Below are 21,971 nucleotides of genomic sequence, written 5' to 3' on the forward strand. Positions count from 1 at the left end.
AAGCTCCTCCCACTTTCAAAACTGGTAGATCACCGGTGCATTTCGGTTCTGACGAACACTTATTGGTATTTAGGTTCAATGAAATCGCTCAAACCTCAATAAATTTGATAATATCAGAATAATGTTACTCAAATTCAGAAATTTTACTCCTACAAATATCAAATTCAGTGTCCTTAAATCCGCCATTTTAGGCTAATTCACTACATTATGAGCGCCATAATGTAAACTAATGGAAAGCACATTTTCTGTCAAGCAATTATTTTACACCATCTTTTGACACACCCCAATTAATATTTAGCCCGTGCCGTTTATGCAGACCTCTACCAGACCATTCTTGGAATTTTGCGAAAAATTATTCCATATTAAATGTCAAGTCTGTATGTGAGCTGGATAAAAATCATGTCGTCGTCATGGCCATGCTCGATCTGACGGCGGCGTTCGATACGATAAGCCATACCACCCTCATCAGTCGTCTTCAAACCACGTTTAATGTTTCTGGTCCGCCTTTAGACTGGTTTAAATCATATATAACTGATCGTCATAGCCGTGTGTGCATTGGAAACTGTTTTTCGGATAATACCGATCTGGACTGTGGTACCCCCAAGGATCTATCATGGGACCTTTTCAATTCACTGTTTACATCTACCCGATTGGCAGCATTATCCGTAATCATAGCCTGATGTACCACATATATGCTGATGACACGCAAGTGTATACATCTTTTAATCCAAAAATTCCATCCCATTCTCAGCTGGCTGTTGATCGTCTGCAAAACTGCATTCTTGAATTAAGCAACTGGATGAAATCTAATAACTTGAAACTAAACATGGACAAGACCGAGTTCATTGTATTTGGCTCACCACACAATATCAATCTCGTCTCCTCTTCACTTCATCTTATGGTTGGCGATACTGTTATTAAACCTGCCACTTCAGTTCGTAACCTTGGCGTTAAACTTGACTCACCTCTATCCATGAATGACCATGTATCTGGACTCTGCCAAACTCTTAACTTCCAACTTCGCAATATTGCTCGAGTCAGGCGCTTCATAGATACAGTCTCATGCCATCACATCATCCGTGCACTCACCTCGACTACGGCAACTCTCTCCTTGCTGGCACCACCAACATCAATTTATCCAAACTGCAGCGTATTCAAAATAGGGCGGTGCGTCTCATCTACGGCCTCAAACGTCGTGACCACATAACCCCATACATAAAGGACTTGCATTGGTTGCCCATCAGGGAGCGTGTCAATTTCAAGATCCTCACCATCATATATCAATGTGTCAATGACATAGCTCCACTCTACCTTCAATCTGGAATTCATTCTTACACCACATCTCGTCATTTACGCTCTTCCATGGATACTACACGGCTCTCCATTCCTCCCACAATCAAATTAGCTGGTGATATCGCCTTCACTTCCTTTGGTCCTTGAATTTGGAACAACCTCCCATGCAACATCAGGGAGGCCCAAACACTGGCCAGCTTCAAAAAGCTTGTAAAAACCCATCTTTTTCCAATTTGATCCATTTCTTGTCATTGCTATTTCTTTCTTTGTTTTCTCTTATTGTAATGCGCCTAGAGCTAAAATTGTATAGGCGCAATATAAATCGATGTATGTAAGATAGTAAATGCAAACCTGTATTTTAGCTAGAGTATCTCGAGCTAATATACAATCCCTCATTTCAAATCATTAGTTTTGGTTTCTCTTTTGTTCAGAAACCAAAAATCAAGGGATTAAAAAGTGGAGATGAACTGGTCTGCATCATAACACTATTGTTCTGGGAGGACACAAGAGGGTATATAATCAAAAGTATAATGGCCGATAACCATACGTATATAATAGCCTATTGTGCTAACATTTTCATTATCGATATCTATCAACGCGGGCGACTTTTGATGCTCTCTGCCGTAGGTGGCACACTTCCATGACACCATAAAATTACACCCGAGTTCCGAGATTCGTTTGATAAGTTATGCATAGACATCGTTGAGACATAAAAGATGAATATATACGAGGCCTAGGCCTACATGTAGAAATCATGTGCATATATTGAGGGGTGGCGGGGGTGTTTTGTTTATTTGTCTGAAATATAAACGATGCATGATGATGTAGATCATTTGATTATGAATTAGATTATTCCCCGGAAAGCACAACCCATACCTCTTACCTATGTTCCCTCCGCCACCTATATATAACCTCCTCCCTCCCCCTCCCCACACTCGATATCGACTCTTCCCTATTATTCCACTCCACTCTTGAGCTCCCCTCTCCCCCTCCTTCCCTTCCCACTTCCAATGCTCTCTCCCCTCTGTTTCTCTTTCTCCCTTACCCTTACCCCCCCTCACACACACACACACCCCCACACACACCCACACACCCTCTTTCCCCCCCCTCTCTCTCTCTCTTCCCAAATAAATAAATTGAATAAAAGTCAGTTTAAACCAGCTTTCTATGATATTGATCTTCCGTCATGCGACATGCACGTAAATAGAGTTGTGTATAATAGTGTTTATATCACTGAAGTCATAATCTGTCAGGTGTTTATTGTAATGTCTGTGGAAATATTTCGATGGTCTATATATTTTCACAGTGAAGTCAGCTTGGGCTATTTCGTAGTCTCAAGTCAATGCTTTCAAACTAAATCAATGCTTTCAAATGTAGACTGCTTTGTTCGACTTCTCTGCTCGTGAATATTGCACTGCGAAATTTAAACATTTCTTTTGTATACTTAGATCAGGTAACTCGAAAATCCTGTAATTTTATTCTTCACACCACTTATAAGAAACTGAAACCGAAACCGAAACTACCTGTCACAAATGTTTAGTTTTAAACAAAAGGTAGAAACAATGAGTTCGATATCTTGTGATTCAAGTGGTTAGGCAGGACAATAGGAAACCACGTGACCAAAACCAAAACCAAAACTAAAACTCAATATTTGAAATGAGGCAATGAACAGGGAGATTTAATTTCGTGATCCTGTTTCGGAATCTCCAAATGACGTTGATGTTATTTAAATAGCGTATTGTGATTAAAATGACCCAGTGACCTTGCTAAAGGGCGTCAATAGGTAGTCACACTGAGTTTGACTCGAAAGTACATGCATGGAATAATATCTGGAAGTGGCAGCCCATAATTAGCATGTGCCGCATTGTTATTAAAATTATTTATTCATATTCATAAGTTATGAGTAGCACTTTACACCACCAAGTATGGCAAGTCATGAATACTTAAGCGTGGCCAAATAAACTTATTTTTCCCAGTCTTGAAAAAAAAAATAGTAGGCAGAGGTGGGAATCAAACTTGGTACCTCCCGGTTGTAAAGCTCCCTGTCAAACCACTAAAGCAACAAACTTTCTGCTGTGAGTCGTGTGATGTTAATCCTTGATATTCATTAATGGAATAAATCGTGGAATTAAATCAGTAATAAAAGAAGTAGATTCTTATTTAGGGCTAAAAATACAAGACAAAGGGGAAAATATTTGTCCCTGCTCTAAAGAAAATATTTAAATAAGAAAATAATCAAATACATTTAAATAAAACTAAGATTTTGAAACAAAATATTACGCCTCTATTGGAAAAAAGATACTAACATAACTTGTTTATACTTTATTGCTTCGTCACTTGTAGTTTTAAGTTTGTTATGTAGTTTATATACACTCATGTGATTTTAAATGTTTTTATCCTCAGTGTATCAGCGCTAAGAGGCTTTCTTGCCCACTAGCGCTTTATAAATTTCTTTTATCATTATTATTATCTTCTTCTTCTTCTTCGGTCGCCGTCACTACTGACGATTGGCTGCCACCTGGCTGCATCTCCTTATCTCCTTCTTCCAAGCTGTTCTGTTCTGAGCTAGACGCTTGGCTTGCACTAGGTCCATTCCTGTCCATTCTTTGATGTTGTCAAACCATTGTTTCTATTATCTGGAGTGTTAGTGCACTGCCACTTCCTCTGAGGACGTGACCAAGGTATGTTAACTTTCTTGTCACCAACTCTCCAAGCAGCTGTCTCTTCACACCAAGTTCCTCAAGGATGCTTCTGTTTGTTCTTTTCTCCTTCCAACTGATGTTTAGCATTCTTCTCCAGAACCACAGTTCAGCAGCCAGCACCAGGTTCTCACATGCTTTAGTCATAGTCCAGCCTTCCAAGTCATAAAGGAGTACACTCCATACCAGTATCTTGATTAGATTCATTTTCAGTTCTCTTACAAGTTTTCGATCATTCCACAAATCCTGAAGTTCAATCATTCTTTCTTTGGCCATTCCAATCCTGGCTTTGATATCTGCCGTGCAATTTGCGTTGGATGTTTTCACCGATTCCAGATACTTGAAGTGGTTGACATGTTCAACTTGTTCTCCATCTATTGTGATGTTGAACTCTTTTTCTTCTGCCTCTACAACAAGAAGTTTTGTTTTCTTCACGTTGAGTTTGAGATTCATATCTTTGCCAGTTACATCTATCACTGTTGCCAATCTTTCTATGTCCTCTACTGATGTTTCAAGGAGTGCGGTGTCGTTTGCATAACGAAGGTTTGGGATTGGTATGCTCCTACTTTGATGCCATAAGTATCCACATCAGCATCTCTCATCGCTCTCTCTGTGTATGCCACGAACAGATATGGTGACGCAATGCAACCCTGTCTCACACCTTTGGTCATGCTGAACTCATCTGTATTTTCACCATTCCACCTAATCTTTCCTCTCTGGTTTACATACAAGGATTGTAGCAGAGACACAAGATGTACTGGGAAGCACATTTCTTCTATTGCGGCAAACAGTTTACCGTGTCTGACTGATTCAAACGCCTTTGAATAATCAATGAACATGACAAATTCCAAGTATCTTCTCCATCAGTATCTGAAGACATAACAACATGTCTCTGTTACCTCGTCCTTTCCTGTAAGCAGCTTGTTCTTCTGGTAGTTCTTGTTCCAGTTTTGCTTTCAGGCAATGTATGATGATCATCAAGAGAACTTTGGTGGTATGGCTGATGAGTGCGATGGTCCTGTAGTTGGAACATTGTTTTGGGTTCCCAGACTTGAATAACATCACAAACTCCTGGTTTTTTTTCAGTCTTCTGGCCATTCACAACTTGTCCATATGCTTGTGCATAGTCGGTGTAAAGCTTCTAGTCCATACCGTCCTGTGGATTGTATTAGCACGGCAGGTACTCCGTCAAGACCTGGTGATTTCCCAGTCTTGAGTTTGCTTACTGCATGCTCAACTTCAGATATGAGAGGTGGTGGCTCTACATCTTCAACCGGTGTTTTTGGCATGGAAAGTGGTACTTCTTTCTCTGGGTTTTCACACAGTTTTCCACCATATTCTTTCCATCTGTTCATGATATCTTTCGACTAACTGAGTACTTTTCCTTCTCTATCCTTGATGCATGCTTGCTGTGTTGGAGTGGACTTGGCTGTTCAAACATTGCCTTGGATTATCCGGTTGCATCAAAGTCTCTGATCTGCTTACATTGTTCTTCAAGCCATGTTGTCTTGTCTCTTCTGATCCTCCTCTGGATCTCAGCACGCAGTTCTTTCTGGGTTTCAGGGTTGGCGTGTTACTTTGTTTGCGCAACCTGCCCTTTTCCTCAGCTAGATCAAGTACTTCTTGGCTAATCTATGGCTTTTGGGGAACTCTTTTGGCGTTTCCAATTGTTTGCTCAGCTGTCTGTGTCAAGATGGTTTTGTACGTTACCCACAAGGATTCAGGTTTGGTTTCACTTGATGTATTTTGGTTCATCGCTTCATTTCTGATAACAGTTTCATGCTCGAACTTGGCCTTCATGGTAGGGTCATTCAGCCTCTTAACATTCAGTTTTTTCTGATCTTCTCTTTGGTTTGGTGCATGTTGGCTTCACTCGCATCTTTGCTGCTAGTAGTATATGATCTGTATCACAGTCAGCCCCAGGGTATGTCTTTGCATCCATGACACCCGATTTCCACCTTCTTTTCATCATGATGTAGTCAATCTGATTTCTGTAACGGTCGCAAGGTGATTTCCATGTGTACAGGTTTCTTTTGTGGTGTTTGAAGTAAGTATTCATGATGGCTAGGTTGTTGGCGCAGCAGATTTCAGCAAGCCTGTCCCCTCGTTCATTTCTATCTCCTAGGCCAATCTCTCCGATTCCACATTTCTTGTCCTCGCCTTCTCCAACTTTATAAAACTCTTCAATGCTTGCATCTTCTTGACTGGATGTTGGGGCATAAGCCTGCAGGATGGTTATTGGTTTGGGCTGAGCAAGAAGTCTTACAGTGATGAGTCGATCGGAGATTGGATTGTAGCTTGCAAACGCCTTGCATGCCGCTCTTTTCAAGATTATAGCAACTCCATTTTCTTTCTTCCCACTTGATTTGTCAGAGAACAAAATTTTGGTATTTTGTCTTCTCCTTTCCATTTAGTCTCACTGAGGCCAAGAAAATCTAGATGTATTCTATCTGCCTCTTCAAGTATCAGCTCCAGTTCTCCATCCTGATTCCATGTTCCTATTTGGAAAACCTTTCCCTTCTTCCCCATCAGGTTGACATGAGACCGATTGGTAATGCTGCCGTCAAGCGTTATCCTTTCCGTAGAATTTGGGGTAATGCCGTCATCATTCGCACTCCTCTCAGGCTCAGCAACCTCTTCCTCAGTAGCATCTCGGATTGGTGCCCTAAGGGTCCCAACACCCAACTGCTTAACATATATTCTTTCTGATCTAAGACTCATAATGGTATTCTCGGGAATATATTAAGACAGTGGGCTCCCGTTACCTTCTGTCTCAGTGCTGTCCCACTGACTGGGATTCCTGCGGATCTTGCCTTTGCTGGTGCTTTGAAAGCATATCCCTCAGGTAATGTTGTCATGGCACTGTCATGTACGACTTGATGTGCTGGATGGTCGTTGGCTCTTTCTAGAGAGCTCATCCGCTCATGTAGATAGAACTTGTATTCATTTTCATCCGGGTGTCCAGCCACCCTCCTCTTGTGCTGGGTAGTCGTTGGCTCTCTCAAGAGAGCTCATCCGCTCTTGTAGATGAATCTTGTATTTATTTCCATCAGTCTGTCCAGGCACCCTCCTCACTGGATTCCTGCTGGAAAACCAGTGGGGTTGACGGTTTGGTCGCCGTTGACCCGACTTACTCCTAATCTACTCAAAGGATATAAAGATATAGGGTTCAGCAAAGTCCAGTTGCCACCCATACTAAATCATATGGGGATGCACCTGAGCCGCCACTGAGTGAGATCTATGACTATCCCTGAGTAATTTAATTTGATAATTTTTTGTTAACAATTAAAATCTATTTCATGAGACATTGTAGGGATTCCCCTCTCAGCAATTTGAATGGATAGCTGGGAATCCCCCTTTTCAGTGTGTTGCACAATTGGGAAAGTCCCCTGAGAGTGTAGAGTGAAATTGCATCAGAAAAGGAAAATCCCCCAGTAAATGTGATGTAATGTGAAAGGTTAATGTGTATAATTATTCTTGGGATTTTCCCAGATTGCACGATCTGTTGTGAAGAGGTGAAGTAATTGGCTATTAATAGATGTGGGTTTTTGTTGCTATAAAAGCAAATACAAACAGGTTTATGAGACAGACATTTGATTTTATGAAGCAATGAGCTGTGTGTATGATGCAGTACAATATTCACAAAGTTGAATATTGAATCAGCATTGGAATTATAGTGAAGGTGCTATATTTAAGTATTTAGCCGCTGAACGAAGAATAATAGTGTGGAGACATCCCGAAAAGGATGGATTTATTTTGATCTTCGTCGTCATGCTGATAACTGATTCAAAGCTTCTAAAGTCTGTCAAGTAGGAGAACTGCGCAAGGAGTAAAGAGATTTGGAGAACTGCGCAAGGAGTTTAGTACTGGAGAACGGCGCAAGGAGTTTAGTATTTGGAGAGCTGCGCAAGGAGTTTTAAAAGTGTTTGGAGAACGACGCAATGAGTTTAGTATTTTGGAGAAAGCAACACCATTTTCGTGCGAGGATGTTATACGCAAGGATTCATAAATGCAAGTGCACAATGGACTTCGCTGATTTTCGCAGGACAAGTAAATAAGGATATATACAGCAGCCGTTCAGAACATTGCAAGAACTATATTACCATCAAGAAGAAGAATGCTGGCTAAGTACTAATTAGTTAAAAGTGTCATATATTGTACCAATCATTTTACTTTCAATTAAATACTTAGATTTTTTGTTAGCTTAATCAAACAGTGTATTTGTGTCGTGTATTCATGTGAGTTCGGGTAAAAGGTAATTTTGGCCTTGAGTCATGTACGACTGGTAACAAAATACACTGTAATAAAGAAAAGTTAACATTAATTTACTTAAAAGTCTTAAAAGTGAAAGTACAGTATGGCAGAGTTCAATGCAGAGGAGTTTCTTAAAAGCATGCCAACAGAAAACAAGTAATCAAAAATGCCTTGATTAATGTTTTGGTTGAGAGAAGGGTATTTTGAAGAATCCATTTTGGACAAGAGAAAAGAGGTCCAAACTGAAATCGGTGGGGATGCAGTTAAGTTGAAAGAACTAGAAGTCCAGTTGGAAATGGAAAAAATGAAAATGCAATTGCAGTTGGACATGCAAAAGCTAGATATGCAAAATTAAGAAAAACAAGAAACATTAGATATGGAGAAACAAAACCTAGAAATGGAAGAAAAAGCACGGCAAGAAAAGATGGCGCTTGAACCCCAAAAATTAGAAATGGAAGAAAAGGAATAGGTAGCAAAATTGGAACTTGAAAAACAAAAATTGGAAATGGAAGAAAAGGACAAACAGACAAAACTGCAAATGGAAACACATTTGAAAGAAAAAGAAATTGAGGAAAAGTACATGTTTGAACAAGAGAAGTTGGCAAAGCTAGGTACAATTACTCACCAAGTTTCTCCTGAAAGTCCGGGTTTATACGAAGTATGTGAAGCTTGTGCCTAAATTCAAAGAAAAACAAGTTGACGAGTATTTTCAACATTTTGAAAAGGTAGCTACAAATTTGAAATGGCCTAAACAGCATTGGACCATACTTTAACAAAGTAGTTTTGTAGGGAAGGCCAGGGGACTTACTCAGCTCTACCAATAGAGAAGTGTAATGATTATGAAGAAGTCAAACAGGCAGTTCTTAAGGCCTATGAACTGGTGCCTGAAGCATACAGACTAAAGTTCAGAGACTCAAGAAAGCAAGCAGATCAAACTCATGTAGAATTTGCAAGTGTAAAAGAACAAATGTTTGACAGGTGGTTTGGTTCAAAAGAAGTCAAAGATGATTTCGGTCAACTTAAGCAATTGGTTCTTATAGAAGAGTTCAAAAAATGTGTCCACGCTGACATTAAAACCCATTTGGATGAGAGCGCTAGCAAAATCAAAACACTGAATGAGGCGGCGACGATGGCTGGCGACTATGGCTTAATTCACAAATTGAATGCGAGTAATGTAGTAATAACAGACGTTATTCAAACAGGTTCGGCCATAATCAACCTAAAACAAATCAGGTTGACACACACGAAGGGAAACCTCAGTCTAATTCACAGCATAGTGCTGGTGGTAGAGGGACCCCAGGGAGTTCAGATAATAAACCAAAAGGTGGAACTGGTTTTAAAACCAAAGTAACTTGCAACTACTGTAGGAGACAAGGACATACGATGTCCCAGTGTTATTTAATAAGAGGCAAACAAGACTCACAAAAGCAGCAACCATCTACTGGTAATACTGTGGGATGTACAGTGTCGTTTGGGTCAAAGAAACAAATAGTCAGTAAAATTAAGAAACAAAAGAGAAGTGACACAGACAAGGTGTGTGAGGAATTTGATACTTGTACACGTTCTATGATTCTGGAAGGAACTTTGCCCTTTAATGAGGATAGTTTAGCAGGTAATGCATTGATCGAGGGTATATTGGTATGGAAATAATTAGTGTACCTCTCCACAAAATTAACTTGAAATCTGACTTGGTTTCTGGTCCTGTAACCATAGGAGTCCAAGTGTCCATGTTGCTAGGAAATGATTTGGCGGGGTGAAGGTTTGTCCTGACCCAATAGTTACAGATTAGCCCTGTTAGCAGGATGATAACAGTGAGGAAAGGGAGATATTTCCTGCATGCGCAGTTACACGGGCAATGAGTAAGAGGGCCTCTGTAGAAACAATTGAGGACAACCAAATTGATGACTTAGGCTATAATTTGGAAGACATATTTGTGTCAAAGTTGAATGAGAAAGAAGATAAACTTCTTTTTTTCTGGGGATAAAAAGACTCCTAAAATGACACAGCCTCTGAGCATGAACAAATTGGGGAAACTATAAAAGACCCATTGAGTCATGACAAGCTAATTCTGGAGCAACACAATGACCCAGAACTCAAAGAGATCAATCAAAGGGCATTGACCCTAGAAGAAGCAGAACAAAATTCTGTCTGTTTTTACAAACAAGACGATGTGCTACTGAGAAAATGGCGCTCGCCTGATGCACCTGCCGATGAAGAGTAGAAGGTAGTGCACCAAATTGTGGTACCAAAAGTCTACCACACTGAAGTTATTAACATAGCACACGATAGTCCTATGGCAGGGAATTTGGGTGTTAAGAAAACTCATGAAAGAATTCTGAGACATTTCTGGTGGCCCACTCTCAGAAAAGTTGCTTCTGAATATTGCAAAACATGTCACACATCCCAAGTGGTAGGGAAGCCAAATCAGAAAATACCTCCTGCTCCATTGAAGTATGCAATTCCAGCCTTTGCCGAACCATTTAGTAGGGTTATTATTGATTGTGTAGGCCCCCTACCAAAGACTAAGTCAGGTAATCTATACTTTCAGGCAATTATGTGCGCTTTCCTGAAGCCATATCCTTGAGAAATATTAAAGCAGTGACTATAGCGAAAGCTTTAACCAAGTTCTTCACATTTGTGGGGCCCCAAGTCCATACACTCTGACCAAGGATCAAACTTTACTTCTGGAGTATTTCAGCAGGTCATGTTTCAATTATGTATAGAACAGTTACTGTATACCTCAAGTGCTTACCATCCAGAATCACAAGGTGCATTAGAAAGGTTCCACCAAACTTTGAAAAACATGATCAGGACATACTGTCTAGAATTTCAGAGGGACTGGGATGAGGGAGTACACTTACTGTGCTTCATTGATGTAAGACATGCTTATTTTGCTCTGAGCTTATCTTGTTTGCTACTGAGTTCTATTTGAACTTGCCTTCAGTTTTTGACTTGAATTTGTTTTTAAACTACAGCATATTGTTTCCGTTGTTTGCTTTTATATTTTGTTGTCTGTCCCTGAAGAAGAGCAGTTTATCTTCTCGAAACGTCGGTTGTTTTTTGTCTGTTTGGTTTTGTTTGTCTACTCCAGGTTACTTGATCCTTGTTGTTTTTGCAGGTTTAGCACTTTTGTGAGCCTTGGAACTGGTAATTTTTGGCTATCGAACTTTGCCTACTTTCTATGCCTACATTTGCTGGTTTTGGCCCCCCTGCATATTGTCTAGTCGGTATTTTACTTGTTTCCCCACATCAAGTTGGTGTACCTTGCTTGTTTTCTTTTCTGGAGTACACTTGTTATTGTTTGCTGCTAGGGAAGCTGTTCAGGAAACTTTGGGATTTAGACCTTTTGAGTTAGTGTTTGGACACACAGTGCGCGGGACCTTGAAGTTGTTGAAAGAAACGTGGCTCAATGAGAAATATGACTTTTAAAAAAGAGCGCTTACAAATTGATATGAGACTTGGATTTTTTGTTAGCTTAATCAAACAGTGTATTTTGTGTCGTGCATTCGTGTGAGTTCGGGTAAAAGGTGATTTGGCCTTGAGTCAAGTACGACTCGTAACAATCCCCCAGTGGCATCGGTGAAAGTCTTAGATTTTTCCCATGTCTCAGGTACCTCTACCCTACAAGATGAGGAAGACAACTAATATTCCTAGGCAACTGGATGCTGAGAAGGAGGAAGAACAAGAGGAAGGGGAAAAACCGAGCTAGGGAGGCAAAGGAAGCTTATGTCCTTATTCTGGTATAGGAGTAATATATGAACCTGCCCATGTTATTATTATTATACTTTATTTATTTATGTATTTATTAAATGATTTATTAATTATTTAATTACTCAATTATTTAATTAATTATAATTTATTTATTTACCTTGTTTATTTATTTAGTTATTAAAACATGTGCTTATGTGTGTAGGTATGGATGCATATATTTATTTATTTCTGTATGTATTTATCTATTTACTTACTTTATTTAGATAAATAAATATGTGTGTAGGTATGCATGTGTTTATTTATTTATGTATTTATTTATTTATTTATTTGTTTATTTATTTAAGCGAAATTTACTTATTTCTTATTCATTCAGTACTCCCTTCACTCGACCACTCACCTACTCACTCAAAATTAATCTCCTTCTGATGACCAAACAACCCGATTAATTATATTATAGTGTGAGCAATATTATTTAATCAATTGATTTTCAATAGGCATAGATTCCGGGTGGGAGAGGCGTCGTATACATATTCGACGAGGAGGTATGGTCCAATGCAATCACCCTATCCCATTTCGTGTGCATTTCCTCCAGTTTAATAATATTATTAGAATAATATTAGACTATTCAAAATGGCAATTTTTCGTGCTCCAAGTGCTCGCATTTATTTCAGAAAAGTTATTTCATCCCCAATGCCAAGAAATCTATCCGTCAAAACAGCTCTACTCTGTAATAACAGGTAAATCATAATTCAGTAATCATAAATCTCACAAAAATGTGATCAGTAAATCAATCAACCAATCAATTCCCTCCTCTCAATCACTCATGTATCTGTTATATCTTCACTCTTCATTTGATCAACCAATCAATCAATCAATCAATCAATCATTCAGTCATTCCTCTCACACTCACAAGTCATTAAATTAAAATAGATTGACAACTTGATTGGTAGTTTGGTTGATCAGTTCATTGATTCATTGTTTGATGGTTTGATAAGCCGATTGATCGAAAGTGAATATTATATAATTATTCATACTGATTGTTTGATTGATTTATTAATTGATTTGTTGCGCCGGTGGAAGTGAGTGCGTGAAATGTTAGAGAGAGGCGAGTTACTTGAATTGGCCTAAATAAATAAATGAATGAATAAATAAATAAATTTGCAAACCTTAAATTACTAAAATAGATTCATCAGGTTTGTAGATATAGGCCCATAGAAGAAATTTCTTTTGAACAAAACCATTTTTGTACTCATTATTCACCATGATTGGTTTTGTTCATAAGAAAATTTGCATATTTGAGCATTTCTGGACTCTTACTTTTATTCTATTGCATTTTAGATTATTTTATTTAAAAAGCGCCCCATGAATATGTCCAAAAATTCCCCCCTCGGCTTGCCAAAAATTGCCCCCCACCCCACTTTCGAGTGACCAAAAAATTCTCCCCCAGCCATTATACCTTGCCCCAGGTCTTAATTATTGGACAGTACCTTATAATATCTAAATTTTTTAAATTATTTGTTCGATAGGCCTAAACTCTTGTAATACACATAATGCAGCAAGTTACATTCAAATTATGCATGCATGTTACACGATATTTGGGAAATGCACAAGATCAAATAGAGCTACTGTGGCTCAAGAGTCACGAATATCAGGTGGTGACTTCTGACCTCATTTGACCTTTAACATCATCTTGACGTTTTCATGTTTCCCTCACATCAAGGATGATTTGCACCAAGTTAAAGCCAATTCGGGTCCATATCAACATGATCTTTGACCTCGGGTAACCTTGGGTTGACTTTTCATGTTCATCTTATATCAAGGATTCTTTGCACCAAGTTTAAGCCCATTTTAGCATTTGACCTCGGGTGACCTCATGTTGACTCTTTTATATTCCCCTTATATCAAGGATGCTTTGAACCAAGTCTAAGATCAATCGGGCTAATTCTAACATGTGACCTCATTTGACCATCGACCTCGGGTTGACCCTCAAGCTGTGGTACAATTTATATTAAGCTTGGGCCAGTGGTTTGTTATGGTCACTAAAATGACACAGGCCAAAATCACCTGCTTTCGAGTTTACGCAACAGCAAAAACACTGTTTATTATATAAACGACTTAGTTATTATTTATTAATTAGTGCAGTATGGCTGTCAATCAAACAACAATACAAAATCATAGTAGAATTAAACTTAATATTACTATAAGATTTCTTTATGCTATGGTTACTTAGCTAGGCAAGCCTGGAGATCTTGATTGGCTGAATTCTGATGAGATTCCGTTGATGCTCTAAGTTCTTGATCCAAGATCCGGCAATATGCAAGACCCTGTCTATACAAGTGAAACCCCTGGTCTACCACAGTCTCAGTCCAAAGTCCTGATGACTCTGTTTTCATTTTCCTAGCTGCTATGCTAGTGTTTTCCAAATGGTCTTCTATGTTGACCGTAAGCTCCTCTCTCAGAGATCTCCTGAGCAAGCTTTCTGTTCCACTTGACAGTCAGATAACACACTATGTTAGTCCAGCAAAATACCACAGTTCGTTGATGGATATAATTTCAGTCTGCCGCTTCATTGAGTCGATGAAAATCGAGCAGTATTGGCTCTTCTACCGCCTTTGGCGTATTTTCTTCTCTCCAACACACACAAGAACCGCGAACCGACGTTTGAAGACTTCACACAATAATGGTACATTTTGTACCAATACCGGCTAACATAAGTTTCAAAGAGTTCCCTCTTATAACTTTAATTATTTCCGATCCAGGCTTTACATATCATTTCTTACCATTCTAGATTAATCTTAACTATTTATGGCATATTACAGCACTTCTAAAAATAGCTCATTAATTCATCTCAAGCAAATCACAATCATTCATCTGTGTACAGAAATTTCTGAATACAGTACATTACTTCAACACAAGCCAATCAGGTTTCATTAATATGTATAGATGGTTACTGTAATAGCGCTACCACTGAATGTTTTAGAACCTTCTGGGGCAGTCATGTTCATTATAGTAATATCCATTATGTTTCCAGCAATTTCTACATATAACTAGATATGAATTTGTTCCAAATTCAAACAAATGCAGATAAATATCAAAACAAGTGAAAATTAATGTTTGATGACAAAATACATAACTTTTAATGAATATTTTGGGGGGCACATAACACCCTCCCCTAAAAAGAAGAAATTTTGAATGCAAAGAAAACTTTCTTAGCACTTTATTATATACAACACATCCTCGTAAACTAATATATTTACTTTTCGCACTATGCACATATACAGTGACTAGTTGTCATTCTTGTGCCTTTTTAAAAGAAATTTTGCTTGTCTTATTCAACTCTGGACACCAATCACTCTCTTTCTCTAGGAAGCAGGCTGGACACCAATCACTCTCTTTCTCTAGGGAGCAGGCTTTTTTTTATTGACAGATGTTTTGGATTATAAACCAGACTCTAGCAAGTCTTTAATACACTCAACATCTCCTTCGTTGCTGTATTAAAATAGCACATTATTGGCTATGCAAACTGGTTAAGATGTACCTCCTCTTGAAGCACAACGATGACCAACACATTATACATGTATAACTTACAAACTCTCTTCACATTCTGCAAAAAGCAAACTCAGTTGCTTTCAACTTTATAATTACAATCCATTAATAGACTATTCTGTCACATTCACTTCCTGGGGGATTCCCAAAATGATGTCATATTCACTTTGCAATCTTGGGGATTTCTCCAATTGTACAACACAATGAACATTCTGGAATAGTGGGGATTTTCCAAGATTATTAATAACTCTGAGTTTGTTTTCTGTAACCAAAGGGGTTTCCCCCAAAACATGTCATAACACACAAACTCTTGGTTACAAATATAAATAATCAAATTATTACTTATGCCACATCACAAGTGTAAACAATCAAATCATCAACATACAACTCGCAACCATCTATGTCAGCTACAATTTGGTTTACCATTCTTTGTTTCAGTTTGGACCTCTTTTTTCTGGTCCAAAATGGATTCCTCAAAAAACTCTTCAACCAAAACATCAACCAAGGCATTTTTGATTACTTGTTTTTTGTTAGATTGCTTTACTTTCAAATTATAGCATTGTGCAAATTCTAGTAATGCAGGCTTTTTCAACTCATCAAACTTCTCCCTAGTTATAGTTTTAAGAAACTCTTCTGCATTAAATGACATACTGTATTTTCACTTCTGAGACTCAGTAAATTAATGTCAACTTTTTTTACAGTGTGTTTCCCGGAGGAGCCCCAAATTGTTACGAGTCGTTAATGACTCAAGGCCAAAAACACATTTTCCCCAAATTCACTACATAATGCACAACAAAAAAGACACTGTTTAATTAAGTTAACAATATCTGAATCTTTTAATCAAGAGAAAAGTACGATTTAGCAATAATCTTGTGACAATACATACACTCAATCAGACAGAAACAATCAAATACAACATGTAGGACCTAGTTGATTTTTAATTAGTGTATGTAGTTTTTAAGATTTTGTGCAGCGCCTTGAGGCTGTTTTTACATCGTAGGGCGCTCTATAAATCCCATGTATTATTATTATTATTATTATTATTATTATTATTATTATTATTATTATTATTATTATTATTATTATTTGCCTTTAATGGTCCATACGCATATGCGTTCATGGGCAGAAGAGCCAAAAACCTTGTATGCATTCCCAGCAAGTAATTGATAATTGGAATATTACTCACCTGACTCAGGATGTGTATCTTCATGTCCTGTATCATTAAAAAAAAGATAAAGCAACTTAAAAATATGTACATTTCTCCTGGGGGACTTGTAAGCAGTTGATTTTCAGTCTTGTGGGAATATTCAAGCTCAACTAATCAATACGAATACTAATAAAATATGTTGACTACTGTCACTTTAATATCTCTATTACTGTGGGAGCTTGTAGGTTCAGTTCAAATGAGTTGAAGATTGCATAAGCAGGATCATCAAAACAAAATTGGCAGGCTTGTAATCAACAGATGAATTAGATATGACATTTTAAATGATAAACATTTTGGTTACAGATCTCTAAACATTTAATTTCTAGGTGGTATATTAGAATTTATTGATACAATTAGAAGTAGGTCAGCAAATTTATATTCGATATTGTAGTACAGCTGCTAACATATTAAGACTGGGGGTCTGGATCAATTCAGCAATGTGCGGACAAAGCCAAAAATAAAGGTTCATGGAATTTGCCTAAATCTTGTGATAGGAAAGGTATTTGGGTCTAATGATTTTGTAACTTGATCAAAAATTCGAAAATCCCTTGTTGCCATGGTAACGGTTCTTTGAAGATTGCCACAGGGAAAGTACATTTTTTCAATTTTACAGTTCGAAAAGACACATTTTTCTAGCTAGCACTAATGAAATTGCAAAAAGTATGGAACAATTTAAATTGCTGCTGATAAATACCTATGTATTAGGCGTTACAAAAATAGTATTGCCAGTTTTCTCACCCACCTAGAATATTGTGTAATATGCAATGCAAAATCCTCTTTTGGCAATTTTTTCATTAGTAAAAGTGGTATAACTTTGAAATTCAATAACTCTCAAGAAGAAGTTTGCTGATTAAAGTCAGGGGTTGGATGAGAATGACTATGAATGGGGATGATCAACCAACCAATAAAAAAATTGGGGTCTTTACCCCATAACGAAGTTTTACTTTGAAGAAAGTTCGCTATTTTCGATAAAAATTAGCTAATTACATAGCACTTTCACAGTATTAAAATCCTTTATTGGCTTGTGATTTGCAAATAACATAGCCAGAATAGTTCATTGACCCATCATAACCATTGGTTATCATTTATTTAAGTAATTTTCACTTAGCAAACTGCCAGTGACCCCTCCCCCAGCCATATGATTTAATGCATGAAAAATGTGCAAGGTTGGGCGCAAAATGGTTACCATGGGCATTAATTTCTTGGTGGTGGTTATCTGTCTTTTACAATCTCTACTCTTCCTAAACAATGGATAAATCGATTATAACTATTGAAACCAAATAAAACACATTATATTTCAGTTGGTCACTACTCTGGAGTAGGCTAGGGGTTTTCCATGTATAATAATCATTTCTACTTCTTATTTAGGCATATTCACTAATGGACTCATTGATTGACTTGATCTGAAATACCTCACCAATAATCTAAATATGGTTTAAACATAATGAGAATGTGATAATTTCGTGGATTTATAATATGTCACCCTGCATTAATTTGGGCATCTTGTCCAGATTTTGTCCTGGGTTTTTGTTCCTCCTTGTATTCTTGCATTGCTTATTTATATTTTGTATTTTGCATTCCTGAATAAAGGTTGATATAACAAAGTCCTTTTTACCAGTTGTTTCTACCTTATCTGGGGTTTATAGCAACAACAGCAACTGACATACCAAGTAACATTTTTCTTTGTTTTATACAATGTTATTTATAAATTTAGTTCTAAGACTGCATGATACTGAAAACAAATCTCAAATGTAAGAAAGATCAAACATTGTACAAAACAATAGAAAAATGTTTATAAAAACATGGGGGACTGGACAATGCACTTGAATTATTGTTTTTAAAATGCTATGTCACAGTTTTTGTTGTTGTTTTTTTTAAAGTTAAATGTGAACATGGTAAAGCTATTGCCAACCCATCATTAAGTAAAGTGATGCTCAAGTCTTTACTTTGTGTAGATTGTTAGAATTATAAACGGAGTCGCTCATGTGTGGGATTTTCTAACGAGATCATGAACAGAGTTTTGATGTTTGTAATTTTGTCATATTTTCCTGACTGAATGTGAGCTACTAGCGTCAATGCTTCAATGCTTTATGTATGTCGATGTACATGTTTCCTTGGGTAACTGAATAGCGTTTGCAATACCTCTTGAATCCACCGTAGCTAGTAGATTCATCTACTGAAGATAAAGCTTCACATACTTCCTATTGCTGATTGGTGTTCTCGTAGAATTGGTGAACACTGTTGATTGTACTGGGTTAGTACTAGTAGCTGCCTGATGTTAAAAGTAGCACATGTTGTCATGATGTTGATGATTTTTAAATGTTTCTTGGTTAACATTTTCTGATGTTGAATTCCCTGAAGATCCATCTGCTGGAGATGATACTTTACATGCTTCCTAATGTTGAGGGCTAGGCTTAAAACTTCCAAACGGCGTGCCAAAAAGAATTGCTTACCCCTTCCGGCCTGCCAACAAATCTTTGCCCCCCCGCACATGACATATGTTTGAGTTCCCAATTTGCAAACCTTATAATAATGGTCTAGATGTACTTGTATAATGCAAGCGTAGTGAGCAAAGAATTTTGCATATTTGAACATTTCTGCACTGTTTTTCTAAGCCCTTATCAGAGCGTGTCTGTAGTATAGTCTGCCCCGTAAATGTGCTCCAATATCCATTGCCTCCACCTAGCTTGCAGTGGCAAACAAAAACCTGGGCAAATCAGATGTGTCGTTTACCGGTATATTGTCAGTACCCTATGAGCTCCTTTGCGACGGCTAGGAACCATGGTATAGGTTCATGTACTAGACCCCTCACCCCTTTGACCTTTCAAAATTGCTCCCCCTTTTTGGGGGTTGCCAAAAATTCTTGGACACCCCCCCAATATTTACCCTTCCTACAGCATTGTACAGGGCTTATCATTATTGCACAGCCCCTGATTGGTGTTCTCGTAGAGTTGGTGAACTCTGTTGTTTGTACCGGGTATCTAACTGTCTGATGCTAAAAGCAGTGGCAAACTTACAAAAACCTGGGCAAATCAGATATGTCGTTTACCGGTATATTGGCACTACCCTATGAGCTCCTCTGCGACGGCTAGGAACCATGGTATAGGTTCATGTACTAGACCCCTCACCCCTTTGACCTGCCAACAATTGCTCTCCCCTTTTTGGGGTTGCCAAAGATTCTTGGACACCACCCCCCCCCATATTTACCCTTCCTACAGGGCTTATCATTATTGCACAGCCCCTGCCCCTGATTGGTGTTCTCGTAAAGTTGGTGAACTCTGTGGTTTGTACCGGGTTGCTAAAAGCGACCTGTCTTCCAAGCGCTGCCCTCTATCTGTATTTGAATAGCGCTGCGATCTGTCTCATCTGCTTAATATGCTTAAAAGGCCTGTATGTATAATATAGCTTGTTTGTACCATTTAAAACTGAGACTAAAATTTAAGAAGTCACTTAATCTTTTCATCAATAGAAATATATTCAATAATTATGTCATTACGGTTATTTAAACACAATCCTTTTAAGCGAAATTTGTCTTTTTTGACATAAATTCCCCTTAAAAAATAAACAAAAAAAAAAAAACTTGGTACTTTTAAAAATCCAGAACTTCTTTAGAAGTTGAGACCCCAATTTTTTGAAACTATATATCTGTCAGCAAGGGGGCACTCTAGCTATGCCACCATACAATTACAAAATATCAACTTCTTCTTTACAGTTACACCCTCCAATGTTGGGGTAAAATGACATTTACAATTTTTGCCCAAAAATGTGTTTTTTCTACTTAAAATTAAAGGATTTTTTGAAAGAGTGACAAGCTCTTTCTTCATTTGCAGGACTACCAAAGTATGCCCTTATCTGAATAAAAAAATAAAAAAATTATATCACATCTTATATATTTGTGGCATTCGACCAAACTTTGCCCTTTTTCAAAAATGAAAATTGTAAATTTTGGTCATTTTCGACTAAAATTTGTTTTGTCCGTTACCATGCCAACAGGCCAAATGCAACTTTTTAAATGTCATTTTTAAAATGTCCCCCCTAAACCTTTTCCATGCTAAAAGAATCAAGGATTTCTATTTTTTTGAGTTTGTCCACATATTTAAAATTTTGCTTGACGGTAACAGACCCCTAGTCTTAAAAGCATTGTGCACTTCTTAGTAGAAGCATGTGAATTTCCACACATGAGGTACAAGGTCAAATGTTGATTTGGAGTCATCTTGGATTTAGCCGCTAGAGGTCACAAAAGGTCATACATGGGTAAAAAATTAAAAATGCTCCAATCTTGTTGATAGATATACCAAATTACTCGTTTGATTACAAGGATTAAAAAAATGTATAGTTTGTGCTATCTACGACCTATCGGTATGGAGTTAACGTACGAAAAACTAATTTTTGACCCCTGTATGACCTTCCATGACCTCTAGGCGGTCACCAGGGGTTAAATCCAAAATGGTTTTACATCTTAAAATCAACATTAGATATTGAAATTCATGTGTGGAAACTCGCGTGCTTCTGCTAGAAAGTGCACACTGGTTCCCAGTTTTGAAGCTTAGCTGCTGAAAATTTTCACATAGTATTCTTAGGTTGAATATTTGTTCAGTTGTACTCCTTCCTGCTCTGAAACCTGCCTGTTCTTCAGCGATGATATTCTCTGCCAGAGGTTTCAGTCTGTTCAAGATGAGTCTTAACATTATCTTGCTGGGGTGGCTGATGAGGCTGATTGTCCGGTAAAGCTGGAGGTTTCCTTTTTTTGGGGGAGCGTGATCACTAGTGACTGTGCCCAAGGTGTAGGCCAGTTGCCTGTCTTCCAAATGGTGTTGCATATCTTAGTAAGCACAACAATAGCTGCATCACCTGCTGCTTGAACAAACTCACCTGGAATGTTGTCTATGCCTTGTGACTTGCCCTTTTTCAGTGCTTTCACAGCAACTTCCACCTCTTCTCGCAAGATAGGCTGACATTCCTCATTATCTGGGTAATACTGTGGGCAGTCTAGGATAGATGGATCGCCTTGCAATTCATAGTTGTAAAAGTCGAAGCAATACTGCGTCCACCTGCTAAGGATCTCTTTTTTCCACTAGACACTTCCCGTCCTTGTTCTGGATACTGGCAGATCTGCTGCTCTTTACAGTGGTTACATTTTTTACCAGTTGATATGCCTTTCTACTGTTGTTCTTGTTCAGGCTGGACTCCACCTCTTCACACTTCTGACCAATCCAGTTTTCCTTCGCTTTCTTGATGACATTCTTAACCAGCTTGTTGAC

The 21,971-nt window shown here is 38.0% G+C and overlaps 1 protein-coding gene across 1 annotated transcript in view; it reads right to left on the reverse strand.

The window, feature by feature from the left end:
- Nucleotides 1-21,971, reverse strand: part of LOC140144786 (uncharacterized) — a 294,427-nt gene that overhangs the window by 160,622 nt on the left and 111,834 nt on the right. The window contains exon 4 of the mRNA XM_072166591.1: nt 16,690-16,716. Within this exon, the coding sequence (XP_072022692.1) occupies nt 16,690-16,716 (27 nt within the window). The remainder of the gene's footprint in view (nt 1-16,689; nt 16,717-21,971) is intronic.

This window comes from Amphiura filiformis, unplaced genomic scaffold (assembly GCF_039555335.1).
Source record: "Amphiura filiformis unplaced genomic scaffold, Afil_fr2py scaffold_81, whole genome shotgun sequence".
NCBI classification, from domain to species: Eukaryota; Metazoa; Echinodermata; class Ophiuroidea; order Amphilepidida; family Amphiuridae; genus Amphiura; species Amphiura filiformis.